We start from the raw sequence: 15,527 nt of genomic DNA, 5'->3' as shown, positions 1-15,527 counted from the left end.
GTGTGTGTGTGTGTGTGTGTGTGTGTGCGTGTGTGCGTGCTTGTGTGTGCGTGCCGGTGTGTGTGTGTGTTTGTGTGCGTGCATATGTGTGTGTGTGTGTAGTTTCTGTACCTAATGGCATCGAAAAATTTCCATTTTTCCTTAACTTAAGCTGCATATAAGGGAAAGTGTTCCTTAGTAGTATTAATACTTCTCACAGAATATATATTTGATGCAGTGCATGACCAGGCCTTTTGGGAATCGAACCCGCACCTTGGTGTTCATGCCCTAGCCTGGACTCCAGGCCTTGATACAACTCTATCTCACACGCTTGTCTGGCCTGCAAATAACATGATGACCATGCCATGAGAAATATTACCAATTATAATAGCTAGCTAATAATATAACTTCATAGTTTCATACTGTGTGTAATTCTGCAAGGATGATCTTTTTCATGATTGTGTTGTAGGGGAACAATACTATCTCAATACTAGACTATAAACGACAATACTATCTCAATATTTTACTATCTACTATACAATACAATACAATACTATACTATCTACTATACAATGCTATCTCAATACTGGCATATCTACTATACACTACAATACTATCCCAATACTATACTATTCACTATACAATACAATGCTATATACTATCTCAGTATCTAAACCATAATTATACTATCTCTGACACAACGGACAACCAATCATATTCTGCACTTGAATGCTCTCTCTCTCTCTCTCTCTCTCTCTCTCTCTCTCTCTCTTTCTAATTCTCTCTCTCTCTCTCTCTCTCTCTCTCTCTCTCTCTCTCTCTCTCTCTCTCTCTCTCTCTCTCTCTCTCTCTCTCTCTCTCTAAACGTACTTTGGATTTGAGCAAATAACATTTCATGTAATTTACAGTTTTTCTCGATGGATACACACAAAAAATTGAACTGTGCACACAATTCTGAAAACTTGAAGCTCATGTATCAACTACAAGACTCCAGACTGCTAAACTCTATACAGCAGCACAATTCCACTGTTTTCACACATATAGAAATTCTAAATCACATTTTTGCAAAACTCTAAACACAAATCTCGTCATCGTATAGCACACTTGGTTCACCTGGAAACACTGGCCTTCAAAATGCATCAACTAATTACCTATGATTTCTCAGGGGCCACTCACACTAGGGCCAGGGCCCCGTGCCCAAGCTCATTTGCATACTAAAGTCTAGAACGTTTGGCTAGTGTGACCACGCCATCCGTATTCCAGCACGGAACAGCCCCTTGGCCACGGCACACTTGGGAGAGGTGTGCCGTGGCCAAAGTACAGATGCTAATGATATGACACGCGCACACTCAAGGATACGCAACGTGAGCTGGATGCCGTAGTCCTTGAGCGACCCTTCTTTCTTTATAGGTCCATGCCCTTCTTCCCCACAACAATCATTTTATTTATTTTTTGAAGCATGGTTGTTATATTGCCACACTCCATACCAGTAGATGGCGGATATGCATCTTTAAGTTGTTTGCCTCCGCCAAAAAACAAGACACAAGAAGAGGAAGAAGACAAGTGGAGCTAGGGAAGCTAGGGATAGCAGAGGATAGGCAGGATCTGTGTGATCGCCTGGAAGCACGGTACTGCCTAAGGGAAAGAGATAGGTGGAATGTGTTGGACTGAATTGGACTGCATGCTAGAAGAGGTGGATGACCCTTTCCCCACCCGGGTGGTTTTGGTTACTAGGTAAATAAACCATCCCTTTGAACTGTTCACTCTGTGTTGTGTCGTTTTATCAGTCCATCTTGATGGCGTGGAAACCCCACACCCACTGTCCCGCTACAATATGTAAATGGTATTTTGAAAGTGTTTTTAATTGATCACACCAGTGTTTAATTGATGCTCTATAAGAGATATTCATTTGAAAGCAGTGTTTACTGTTTGGTGGAAAAAATCTGTTTTGAGACAAATTTGTGGAGTTTTGACAAGATGATTAACTCTTCTCTGGTTTGTGTTTAGAGTTTTGAGTGGGTGGTTTCTTCTTGTCTGCCACTTCCCCTTCTTCTTAACTGCCACTTTGGACAGCATTGTAGCAAGGAGGTTGCCACGTACATCCCAGACGCGCTGGAACTTTCATAGTCGCGCAGGTAGTACAGTGTATGAAGATAAGGATCTCTTGCTGGAATGCTTTAAAGGCCCACTATGCAACTTTTTTAGCCAAAATTACATTAAGTATGCAGGTTGAGAGTTATGCTGATGGTTCTGCATCCATTTCTGGGTCGATTGGTGGGCGTGTCATTTACCCATGTCGCCTCTCCAGTGAAAAAGCGCATATGCAACTTGATCTGTTCGGGCCGAGCCAATCCGGATGTGACGCAGCGGAAGTATCCTCGAAAATGTAGTCAGATTGTAGTTTCGAAAATGCTTTACGGCACAGACACACACCCAAACATGGCACCGGCTAGATATAAACAGCCAGTTGCGAGGCAATTGTTGCATTCATCATGGATCAATCGACTGATAAGGGCTTCGATTTACCTTAATATAACTGTTAAGGGAGCTGGAGGTGCAAGCAGGCAGGTAGGACCCAAACGCAGACGGTATTGAGGGAAACGGCACTTTAATCAAACCTAAAGGCTAAGGCACAGGAATCAGGGAACTCGGGAGACAACAGGGAACTCGAGAGGGAACACGGAACACGCAGGACTAACAACCAACACTAACCACAGCAAACCACAATGACAGCACACCGAACAAAGGAAAGACGAGGGCTTAAATAACAAACACAACGAGGAACAGCTGAGACACATTAGGGGAGGGAACAGTAATCAACACAGGAGGGAAACACAGGGAGACACCCACACCCTGACAATAACAGGCTAGGAGTCATTGCGATGGTTCCATTATACATTTTTGTTCGATTGTTCGTTGTTTCAACTCCCCCTTGCGCATCTTGGCGGAGAAAATGAATATGTTTCTGCCGCCGAGTCTCGGGTCTCGCGAAGTAACGAATTGCTTTGCGGCACAGACCCCCAAACACGGAACCGGCTCGATATAAACACAAGTAACTAAGGGATTGTTACATTCATCATAGATCAGCCGACTAAAAAGAGACAGAGAAACCCAATGTCGGAGGAACAGAAGAAGAGAATAGGGAGACTGACCGACAGAGAGGCCAGACACGAGTAAACGTTGGGCAAGCTTTTCAGGAATAGCGTGAACTGAAAGAAAAAGAAGACTTCAAATCAGACTCCGACTTGGCCGTGTTGCTTTTGAAATTGAAAGTACCCTTGGGTGAACTTTGTCCTCGTGGTATTCTTGATGTTGATAGTCTCTGTACAAATGTGTTTGCTCAACCATTTTGTTGTGAGCCCTGTAAAAATTGTTTTCTCGACCGTTTTGTTGTGAGCCCTGTATGTTTCTAGCTTGCTTGGTTGCAACCATATAAACACCTTTGTTTCCATTGGTGTTTTGCTGTTCGTCTGTCTCGTCCCCCAGACACAGACTGAATCCCCGAATCCATGTTCTTGTTTATTTAGATTATTATGTTGGCCAACACTCTCACACTGATTGTTCTGTTCAACCTAAGATAAAACAATTACAATCTAGGATATAAATTCTCCCCGTCAACTATAAAAAGGATGGCTTTATGTTTATGCAATACAAATACACCATTTTAAAAATGTATAACCTTGCCTACACTTTATGAACATTTACTTCAGACATGGCTCCACGCATTCGCCGGCTTCTTTGAAAACAAATGCACATGGCTCGCGTAGAAGTGCATGGGGAAGGGTCGTCAACGAGTTGTTACGACAGTGTTGTAAAATATCTACTACGAAGCTGTAGGGGGCGCTGTGTAGAGAAATGTGCGTGCCAAAACCAAGAAAACAGCGAATAAATTCCCGAAGTTGCATAGTGGGCCTTTAATACTGTTCGAGTATCTCCAGAATTTGGTGCAATCTCAATCAGAGGCAAAAAGCTACTGCCGAATACTCCAAATGCCGAGTTTCGGTATGGTGACCATGAAGCTTAAAGACAATGGCAACACACGCCACACACATATGCACACACACACGCACACAAGCGCGCGTTGAAAGACAACGGCAAGATTGATCCCTCGCCCGCAATGTCTTGCGATATTGATATCCCCTCCCGCTTAGTGGATTTAGTATCATCATTGGATAGCGCAAGGAGAGAACATCTGGAGAGGCCACGGTGTGCAAAGGTATGTCCAACCGCATTCAGAATGAGCTTCTCGATTGCATGCTTGATGTAATTCAGGGACGCATTATAAAGGATATGAAAAACACAGAATTCATGGCAGTGCAGGCCGCTGAAAGTACTGATGTTTCAACCCATTGCCAATTCGTTGTTGTGCTTCGTAACATAGACGAAGCCAACACATTGCAGGAGAGATTCTTTAGTTTCAAACAAATTGATGGAGGCAAGACCACAGAGACCAACTCTAATGTACTTTGCAACAGTTGGGTGTCGTTCGTTCAGCAGAGAATGAGGTGGACAGAGACAGGCTGATGATGGCACAAACATATGATCGAGCGAGTGTGATCCGTGGAGCAACAGGTGGAGTGAAGAGGAAGGTTCAGGACATTTATCCTGATGTCCATTTCCTACACTGTTACGCATACCAACTGAATTTGGTTAGGCAACAGGCCGTTTCCTCAATTACGGCTTCTTCCTAACAGCCACTTCCCCTTCTTCTTAACTGCCAGTTTGGACAGCATTGTAGCAAGGAGGTTGCCAAGCGCATCCCAGACGCGCTGGAATAGATTGTACTTCAGTCAGTACAATCTATGAGAATAAGGATCTCTTGCTGGAATACTTTAATACTATTCGAGTATCTCCAGAATTTGATGCAATCTCAATCAGAGAGGCAAAGGGCTACTGCCGAATGCTGGGTGACAAAGAATTCATTTTTTACCTTGAGCTGTTCTATGCCGTACTGCCCCGTGTAGATACACTCTTTTCACAGCTTCAGAGGATAAACATTGATGTGGTGCAAACTCAAAGGATCGTAGCAAACCTTGTCACCTCAATTTCAAAGGTTTGTGATTCAGTGGCTTCAATTTGTGCGCAATTCTGTCCTGACACGCCTTGACATGGTGGCGCTCCAATCTTGCAGAAAATTGGATCTGAAGTGTGTGACACTGTAGATGCCAATGCAAAGGATAGATTTACATTTACTGGACACTTGGCTGCGGCTGTACTGTTTGACAGTGAGCATTTTCCTGAATACGCAGACAGATTTCCCCACAGCAGCTCTCGGAAAGGCAGTTGATGCCTATCCAATGTTGAGCAAACCACGTCTGCAAACCGAGACTTCAGAGCATGCAGCAGCGCAATGGCATTATTTCAGCTTTTTAGTAAGAACAACTTAATGGAGGTGTTTTCTGAAACGTTTAAATTAATTTGCATTCTAATCACTACGCCCATGACTACAGCTGAGTCAGAGCAGCTTCTCATAAGCTTCTCATAAGCTATGTTCGTTTGTTAGATGTTGCCGAATTGCGTTCTGTATAGGCCTGGCTATAGCAGCTTATTTCTACTTTTGATGAATGTATTTGCAATGCACTTGCTAAGCCTATGTTGTCTATTGACAGAAAAAAGACATACGGATGGAATTGTTAAGACTTTTTAGCCTATTTATTTATTTTATTCAGCATGTGTTTGTATGTTCTTCAGCTGATTGTTGAAATAAAATGGGGGAATTAATTCCCTATAATGTCGAATTTGAATTTTTTGACTCAGTAGTTGGTGTTTCCATAGGCTAATCATCACCCGACATCATATGACAAGAGTTGCTGCTGACATTTCAAAAGCGCGAACAAGAGTAACATTAGGCCATTTGTTTATTCTTAATTCTTACTCATAATTAGTTTAGTTAACATGTTTTGATGTAGCTCAAAATATACATTAATACATAAATTGTGGGTGTAAAGTCAAGTCAAGTCAAGTTTATTTATATAGCACATTTTAAAACAACAGTAGTTGACCAAATTGCTGTACCCAAATACAATATAAAAACAAAACAAAAAACAAACACAAAACAAAAAACAAAAAGGCTTAAAATTGCATATTAGCAACAACAATGAATAAGATAAAATAAAATCCTAATCTGTATTAAACGCCAATGTCAAAAAGTGAGTCTTTAGTTGCGTTTTGAACTGGTCGATAGACTGGGCAGATCTCAGACTCAGGGGGAGACTGTTCCAGAGATTAGGAGCGGCCACAGCGAAGGCTCTGTCGCCTTTTGTCTTTTGTCTGCACCTGGGTACATCCAGCAGCATCTGCTGAGCTGACCGAATTTCTCTAGCTGGAGCATGGATGCAGACCAGCTCTGACATATATTTAGGTGCCAGCCCATGTAGAGATTTAAAAGTAAACAACAGGATTTTGAATTTAATTCTAAAAGCCACAGGAAGCCAGTGAAGAGAGGCCAGGACAGGGGTAATGTGGTCATATCGCCTTTTCCCAGTGAGGAGACGTGCAGCAGCATTTTGGACCAGTTGCAGGCGACGGAGCAGACATTGGTCCACACCAAAGTAAAGCGAATTACAGTAGTCTAGACGGGACATTATGAACAGGTGAATGACTCTTTCAAAGTCCTTTGGTGGGAGATACGGCTTTACTTTCGCTAGGAGTCGCATCTGGAAGGAGCTTGTCTTCACGACTGAGCTTATTTGCTTGTTAAATTTAAAACCATTGTCGAAAATAACTCTGAGGTTTCTGACAGAAGGGCGGCTGTAGGAGGCAAGGGGACCAAGAATACTGTCGATGCCATCCAGCAGGTCGGATTGGCCAAAAACAATTATTTCGGTTTTATTATTGTTTAGTGTTGGGAAGTTAAGTTCCAACCAGGTTTTCACATCTTTCAGACAGCTTGACAATGCATTTGTGGAGTCCTTGTTTGATTTTAATGGCAGGTAGATTTCTAGGTCATCTGCGAAGCAGTGGAACGAAATGTTGTGTTTTTTAAAGATGGAACCTAGGGACAGCAGATATAACGCAAAAATAATTGGAGATAAAATAGAGCCTTGGGGGACCCCACAGACTAGTGGGGCTGCAGCTGAGGAGTACTGGCCTTGATGAACAGAGAAGGTTCTCTTTGACCGATATGACTTGAACCATTTTAGGACATTTCCAGTAATACCAACACAGAGTTCCAGGCGGGATAAAATAATCTGGTGGTCGACTGTGTCAAAGGCAGCAGTCAAGTCTAAAAGCACGAGCGCAGCAGAGCTCCCCGAGTCGACAGTTAAAAGAAGATCATTAAAGATTTTTAAAAGTGCAGTTTCTGTGCTGTGGCGTGATTTAAAACCAGACTGAAACTTTTCTGTTATGTCATTAAGCTGGAGAGAACAGAGTGGTCGAGGTTGGGTTTTTTGATAATGGGCTGGACTATAGCATGTTTAAAAAACAGTTGGAACACAGCCTGAGGCTGTTATTTGCGCGTCAGTCGCTTAAAGACAACCAATCAGCGTTCAACCGGCAAACCATTCCCTGCAGTTCAGTCCGGAGTGAACCGTAGCATGGAGGAGAAAGGGATTGTTGCCGTTTGCGACTCCCGGTGTGGGTGTCAGATTGACTCGGCTGCCAGATCGACTCGGGTCCTAGATGCGCAATAATGATACGCACTTCCTGTAAACGCTGTCTTTTAAATGCCCATGCGCGTTTCATTCATTCCGATGTTATGCCCAAGTATTAACGATCTCCTTTTGTTTTCTAATCTATGAATAATAATCTAATGTACAAATTATTGTTGCCTATACTTGGGTTATATATAAAAGAAGAATGGGTTAACTCCATTCACTTAACAGCGCTCCCAACAGAGTCAATACAGCGACCCACACGCAGACACTTCCGTTCTCCTCCTTCAGAATAAGACTTTGTTGTGCGAAAGAGCGGGCTGTGTTCAATGAAATCAAAACCAAAACAGAATGAGCCTTCTTTTTATGTCCATGATAGAGCCCCGTTTATAAACAACCCTTCCGGGTCTGTCCGTTGGCTTGTGTTGATACGTCAAATGTCGATACGCCATCTTTAAGCGCAGGACCCCGAGTCGATCTGGCAGCCGAGTCAATCTGACACCCACACCGGCATTGCTGTGGTTACCGGTCTTGTGTGTTCCAACTGTTTATTAGCGTTGGTATCTAATAAATCACTGTCTAATCAATACTTCATTCACTGCCTCTTCCGTGGTCATTACAATATTATGAATAGACTGCATCGGGTTCTCCGACGTCTCTGGTACTTTCAAGACAACTCAACTTCCTCACAGATGCGTGACTAAAGTCACTGGATAAAACTTGCACAAATCACTACCGCAACGGATTATGATTTGTCCCGCAACAAAACTCATGCAACACTGCGACCAGGCAACAAATGTGGCGTTTGGTGTGAACGCACAGTAAGATTGTCTCCTCGCGAGACGTTTTCTGAGGCAGGCTGAATGCCTTTCAACAATACATGGTAGTACTACTAAAAGCGGAAGTCCCCATTATAATGTAGTAATGGGGTTACTACATTATTAGGAATTTATTACATTATCAGGTTCTACAAGCCTCTCTATAAATACCCTCCCAGCAGGCAGGACTCTGCTCTACTGCCTCCTCTCCTCCCTGCGCGTAAACTCAACCGATCAGACGGCAACATGGCTGGAACTGTAAGTATAAAGAAACGAGCGTTACCACTGATCCCTGCAGTGTTTCTCTGGACATCAGTTGTGTTTGTTTCACTCCGTGTGGTTTTACTGCTGCTCTGCTCTGAATGAGTGACAGCTGTCATTACCCGTGTCATTACGCCTGGTTTAAATGTGGGCACCTCTCCAGACGTGCGGATCAGAACCAAAAGTTGTCTCTTGCGGTGATGGGATCGCTACTCCGGGCATCATTCGTAACTTTTCATATCCTGTTGTGCTTTTGTGCATTCGTTTGATTCCCTTTTATCGTCAAACTATTTGCTAGCTTGGCCATTGATCGAGACATCCAGTCTAATCATTGGTTAGACAGCTTAAACCCAAATTTTCTCCCAAATTTCGATTTACCTGTACCTGTACCTGTACTTTGACAATAAAGATCATTCATTCATTCATTTAAACATGGGATATTAAATATTATATATATATATTCACCTGGCCGGTGAAAACTGTGAAAACTCTGAACACGTTTGCGCGACTTTTTAAAGATAGTTTGAAGAAAGTTATATTTAAACTGTAACCTATTTGAAGTGAGTGTAGGATTACTCTATCAATTGTAAGAAACATGCCACACCTACTCGTTCTCATGTCGATATACTGACAGACAATTTGTTAAATAATGTTTGTAAAAGTTATCCTTTTATAAAAATGTACAAATCCTAAACTAAACAAAAGCTGCATCATACTACCTTCCTTCTTCCAGTACAACCTGAGGATGTGTGACCAGTAGAACTATAGATTAGCAGTAGCAGAATCAGGAGTGAGTAGTTTCAGTATTAGCAGGCCTGACCCCACTGAGGGAAGCCAGCAGACGGACTGAGAGGGTCCATGTCTGCTAATGGAGAGCATATGTTGGTCTGAGGCGGTGGTGGACACAGGAAGTCTACTGCTCAAACCATGTTTTCTCTCTCTCTCTCTCTCTCTCTCTCTCTCTCTCTCTCTCTCTCTCTCTCTCTCTCTCTCTCTCTCTCTCTCTCTCTCTCTCTCTCTCTCTCTCTCTCTCTCTCTCTCTCTCTCTCTCTCTCTCTCTCTCTCTCTCTCTCTCTCTCTCTCTCTCTCTCTCTCTCTCTCTCTCTCTCTCTCTCTCTCTCTCTCTCTCTCTCTCTCTCTCTCCCTTCCCCCCCCCCTAACAGGATATGTGGGTGAAGAACAGGCCCCTGAAGGTGGGCCACACGTTGACCATCAGCGGGATCCCCAAGACTGGTGTTCAACGGTGAGCATCACTGGATCCACCGTCCTGTCGCGCTAACACACGCTCAACCACTAGGGGGCGGTGTCCTCCACGCGCAGATGGTCCATGAATCTGTCCTCCTATACGATTAAAGCAAAAAGCTTGGAACGTTTCCTTGTTTAATTTTGTGACTTTACTGAAGGAAGTTGAACTGCAATAGAAATCCTTCAAAGTCCAGTTCTGGAGTTCAGAGGTTAATCATGAGGGTGGGGGCCGGGTGCAGGGGCCAAAGGTTAATCATGAGGGTGGGGGCCGGGTGCAGGGGCCAAAGGTTAATCATGAGGGTGGGGGCTGGGTTCAGGGGCCAGCTGTAAAGGCTCCTCCCCTTTAGTTTGCCTCTATTTAAAGCCTTGAGTTAGCCTAGCCTACACACAAGCACACCTGCTAGTCTGTTCTCCTGGGGTTGAATGTTATTGGAAGCTGTTCCGCTGTAATGATTCAGATGAAGAGAATCCCCAACCCTCACGATAATCTCTCCACAATCTTAAAGATGCTGTAAAGTAACGTCAGGGTGAAGTCGATGAGTCGACTCATCGATGGATCGGGGTCTGAACCGGTGACTTGAGCAGCTTCAGTCCCGTGCGTGACGCGGTTATTGTACTGCAGCTGTAGTGACTAATGAGTACCGGGTGGTCTTCCTCCTCCTCCTCTCCCTCCTCTTCCTCCTTCTCCTCCTCCTCTCCCTCCTCTTCCTCCTTCTCCTCCTCCTCCTCCTCTCCCTCCTCTTCCTCCTTCTCCTCCTCCTCTCTCTCCTCCTCCTCCTCCCCCTCCTCCTCCTCCTCCTCTCCTCCTCTCCCTCCTCCTCCTCCTCCTCCTCCTCCTCCTCTCCCTCCTCCTCCTCCTCTCCTCCTCCTCCTCCTCCCCCTCCTCCTCCTCTCCTCCTCCTCCTCCTCCTCCTCCTCCTCCTCCTCCTCCTCCTCTCCTCTCCCTCCTCCTCCTCCTCCTCCTCCTCCTCCTCTCCTCCTCCTCCTCCTCCTCCTCCTCCTCCTCCTCCTCCTCTCCCTCCTCCTCTTCCTCCTCTCCTCCCCTCCTCCTCTTCCTCCTCCTCCTCCTCCTCCTCCTCCTCCTCCTCCTCCTCCTCTTCCTCCTCTCCCTCCTCCTCTCCCTCCTCCTCCTCCTCCTCCTCCTCCTCCTCCTCTCCCTCCTCCTCCTCCTCCTCTTCCTCCTCCTCCTCCTCCTCCTCCTCCTCCTGATCCTCCTCCTCTTCCTCCTCTCCCTCCTCCTCTCCCTCCTCCTCTCCCTCCTCCTCCTCCTCCTCCTCCTCCAGCTTTGTGGTGAACATCAGCTCCGGGGTCGACCATGCGCTCCACATGAGCGTGCAGTTCCACGGCGCGGTGATCTACAACTCGTACCAGGGGGGGGTCTGGGGGGACGAGGTCCGCCACGGGGGGTGCCCCTTCAAATACGACAAGCTCTTCAAGGTGAGGGGGGGAGGGAGGGGGGGGGGGGAGGGGAAGAGAGGGAGGGAGGAGGGAGAGGGTTGAGGGAGAGGGTTGAGGGAGAGGGGGAGTGGGAGAGGGGAGGGACGGGGATGTATGAACATACATTCTCTTCATGGTGCTTTCTCTCTTGCTTCCTCTCTCTCTCTCTCTATCTCTCTCTCTCTCTCTCTCTCTCCCTCTCTCTCTCTCTGTAGTTCACCGTCACCCTGACCCGTGAGGAGTTCCTGGTGGTTCTGAGCGATGGCTCTGAGGTCCACTTCCCCAACCGCCTGGGGGCGTCTGAGTACAAGGACTTCTCCTTCGACGAGGGCGTCCTCATCCGCAGCTTTGAGATCAACTGACACAGGATATTTTTCTGTGAAAATGGCGGACACCATATTCTGCACTTCAATGTATTCGAGGTGCTCTCTCTCTCTCTCTCTCTCTCTCTCTCTCTCTCTCTCTCTCTCTCTCTCTCTCTCTCTCTCTCTCTCTCTCTCTCTCTCTCTCTCTCTCTCTCTCTCTCTCTCTCTCTCTGTCTCTGTCTCTCTCTAAGTACTTTGGATTTGAGCAAATAACAATACTTGTAATTTACGGTTTTTCTCGATTGTGTACACACAAAAAATGGAACCATGCACACAATTCTGAAAACTCGAAACTCATGTATCAACTGCAAGACTCCAGACTGCTAAACTCTAAGCACAATTCCACGCATGTTTTTTTCACACTTATCGAAATTCTAAATTCCATTTTTGCAAAACTCTAAGCACAAATCTCCTCATTTAGCACACTTGCTTCACCTGAAAAACACTGGCCTTCAAAACGCCAAACCCAATTACCAATTGGTCTGACTCAATTCTCACCTCTTTCAACTCAACTGGCAGAACACTTCAGTCATGTGTGAGAGCATAAAAGAGGCCCCAGGTGAGCTCTGCCGGGTTGTAGATGAGCTCCTCTGGCTTGATCAGGATCGGAGGTGGGATTCAGACTGATTTACATGTAGACCTGTTTCACCGCATTTAGATTCTTTGTTTTATTTTTTGTTGGCCTACGAACAACATAAAAAATATATATTTTCTTTGTTACTTTTTTGTATTGGTGCACTGATTTCCTCATTACATCCCCTGAAGACAATCTGAACATTTTCTGACTGTAGTGTTTTTCATTTTTGTTATCAATGCAAAATAGGTAACATTGGTGCATTTTAAGAGCTGTGCTGCAGTATCAACTTAACCAACTTTAGCCTATTGGAGCTAATGGGATAGACAAATATGCATTGTATCCTATTCTGATACGATTGTGTCAATGCAATATTCCATATGATATATTCACAGTATTGTATTACAATATGGCTTCATCTTTATACTGTATGTAAAACATATTTGCAACTTTAAAAAAGGAAGATATTTCTAGACAATTTTATACATTTGAATATGTAACATGGCCTCATGAAGCCAAAACATATGTTAATAGTATATTGATGGAAGTGTTTTACATTTTTCACACCAGTGTTTAATTGATATATACTAGAGCTGTCAGTTAAACGCGTTATTAACGGCGTTAACGCAAACCAAATTTAACGGCGCTAAAAAATTTATCGCGCGATTAACGCAATTATTTTAGATAAAAAAAAAAAAAAACTTTTTTTTTTTTTTTCTTTGGCTCAAAACAAAGAAGCAGTAGCCTGACTGCTATGTTCAAATGACATTTGTTCAAAGCAGTCGTTTAATTGCACTATAGGCTCTTTTTTTGTATCGTCCTGTTTTGATCAGTGTATATGCCAATGTTGTTATCAATAAAAAATCATTTGCACAAGGCAAGCCGATGCACTTCACCATGTTGATAAGAGAATTAAAATGAGAAGAATTATGGGACAAAAAAATCAAGGGATATTTAGCATAGAAAAAGAATTTGCGATTAATCGCGATTAATTAGTGTTAACTATGACATTAATGCGATTAATCACGATTAAATATTTTAATCGCTTGACAGCTCTAATATATACATCTATATATATATATATACATCTATATATATATATATATATATATATATATATATATATATATATATATAGATATAGATATGTTTTGAGAAGAGAGAACATAGTTTTGCGTGCAGTGTTTCATATTGAAAGTGATTTGTGGAGCACATGCGTAGGCTAGGGGAGGCTGCGGTGGTAAGCCTGGTATGTGTAGGCCTATGAGTGTGTTTGAAGACATGCCGGTTAAAGGTGTTGGAGCACTAGGCAACCCTGTATCCTCTTCCACACGTGAACACACTGATACACATCCCTCCGCACCGCACATGCACACGTTGGGGGATGCTTCAGACATCGGGAGCGGTGTTAGTCCAGTGGGTCGCCCTGTGTTCTCATACACTCACACGCACACAGATGAACATTCCCCACTTCAGCCAGTGTCTAGTCCAGATGTAAGTCCTTCAGACCTAGGGAATCTCATCTCACAATTAGCTCACCAAAACATTGCTAGCCAGCTAAAGAGATATGTTGGTTAAAATTGTTCAAAGATTGCATCTGTCGAGTTCAAGGCAATCAAAAATATACCCAGACAATCAGGACATCTGTGTTAAGTGTGGAGGCACACCCTGCCACTTGACTCATGTTTGGGTCATGCCCCAAACTTGAACATTACTGGATCTCCATCTTTAAAGTCCTCTTAGAAACTTTAGGTTAACTTTGGAACCGTGCCCTCTTGTGGCCATATTAGGTGTTTCACTCACCCCACACGTCCTCAGCAAGACCCATGCAAATGTTGTGGCATTCGCCATCCTGCAGGCTAGGCGTAGAGTTCTACTCAAGTGGAAATCCCCACGTCCCCCTCTTGTGTCCGTCTGGTTGACAGACCTCATGTCTTATTGTAAATTAGAGAAAGTCCAATTCACTCTACGCGGGGACACAAGCAGATGTTTCAAGCTGTTTTATACAATACTTTACTGACTTAAATTATATTCTATTATATACTCCTTCTACCTGGCATAGTATTTATAGGACATATATCTATTCTTCTAAATTCTAACTGTTAACTCTTCCAAACCTCCACTTTGGGGCCTCTATGTCTCTGTTGTTATGCCATTATCACCAACACACCCTAACTGTGGCTGTTCTGCAGCCAACCACCAACAATCTGTCCACCATGTTTTTTATTTATTTTTTGGCTTTACTGTGCTTATGATTTGTGTGTCTGTGATGTATTTGGGTGTCTGTTTTGTCAAGGGAGGGTTAGGGTGGGTGTGTGGGAGGGTTTGGGGTGGTGGGAGTTTGTGCTCTTTGACTTTCGGATTAATATTTGTAATGTACAATTTTTGATTTGGGCTTTAAAAATTGATAAACCAAAAAGTTTTCTTGTATTGTCTGATGTTTTATCACACTAAACAGCCCAGATTTGTTTTCTTTTCTTTATTTTTTAATACTATTAGATAGCAGTCCGTATTTGTATTGACTGACAGAGGCTGATTCTCATTGAAGATGTAAATCTGAATGTGTGCTCTCTGTGATATTAGACAGAAAGGGCCTAAGAGAAGGTCAGCGTCCTGTTCTCAGTGCACCGGTACAACGCAGCAGTCGGCAACGGGCAGACCGAGCCGGCTACATAAACTGTACTCTAATCACTGAGAAGTAGAATTGCTAAACGTGTTTAAGGATAACAACAGCAGTGTTTATCAACTGGAAAATAACTCTGTTGCAACTGCTACTCAAAACCAACTGAGTCCTGCAGTATTGTCTGTGTTGTTGTTCTGCCAAGCAGAGGGAGGTATCTCGACAGTTGACTTTCTTGATTCTTTAAAAATGTTTTAATCATGAGTAACCTAATGAGTTTGTTATTTTCTTTATTATAGTGGCCTACACCTGGTTTACTTGTGTATGATTTGAATTTACTTGTCTATTGCCTTTTATGCTTTCTTTCATTGATTTAGTTAATTATTAATGGGTCACCAGAAAATACACTGAATTCTCTTTTTGTGGGTGATCTTTAAACTATGTTTAGTATGATCAAGAGGGAGGAATGTAGAATGTTGGTGTATTTTAGTGTCTCTCTGTTGTTCACATTTCTAGTCTAGGAACAGGCAAGGGCCTCTCATACTGATACAAGGTGTCTGCCATTGTTATGTCTCAACAAGGTTGAACCGACCGGGTCCTCCGGGACATAGCCAGGGCCAAATACCTTATCAA

At 43.7% G+C, this 15,527-nt stretch overlaps 1 protein-coding gene across 1 annotated transcript; it reads left to right on the top strand.

Annotated features, from left to right (window-relative positions):
- Positions 1 to 8,326: 8,326 nt before the first annotated feature.
- LOC115545324 (beta-galactoside-binding lectin) lies at positions 8,327 to 12,475 on the top strand. Its single transcript, XM_030358352.1, has 4 exons — positions 8,327 to 8,650; positions 9,817 to 9,896; positions 11,182 to 11,335; positions 11,551 to 12,475. The coding sequence occupies exons 1-4, from the start codon at positions 8,639 to 8,641 to the stop codon at positions 11,695 to 11,697; spliced, it is 393 nt and encodes a 130-aa protein (XP_030214212.1). The 5' UTR covers positions 8,327 to 8,638; the 3' UTR covers positions 11,698 to 12,475.
- The last annotated feature ends 3,052 nt before the right edge of the window (positions 12,476 to 15,527 follow it).

The sequence above is a fragment of the Gadus morhua genome, chromosome 6 (genome assembly GCF_902167405.1).
Source record: "Gadus morhua chromosome 6, gadMor3.0, whole genome shotgun sequence".
Taxonomy (NCBI): Eukaryota; Metazoa; Chordata; class Actinopteri; order Gadiformes; family Gadidae; genus Gadus; species Gadus morhua.
The sequence above is the reverse complement of the archived record's forward strand: the minus strand, read 5'-3'. Positions and strand labels throughout refer to the sequence as shown.

Excerpts from the sequence above, each read along its gene's own strand:
- LOC115545324 (XM_030358352.1), top strand. Across the intron at positions 9,897-11,181 it reads CCCAAGACTGGTGTTCAACG|CTTTGTGGTGAACATCAGCT; the intron begins GTGAGCATCACT and ends CTCCTCCTCCAG. Across the intron at positions 11,336-11,550 it reads AATACGACAAGCTCTTCAAG|TTCACCGTCACCCTGACCCG; the intron begins GTGAGGGGGGGA and ends CTCTCTCTGTAG.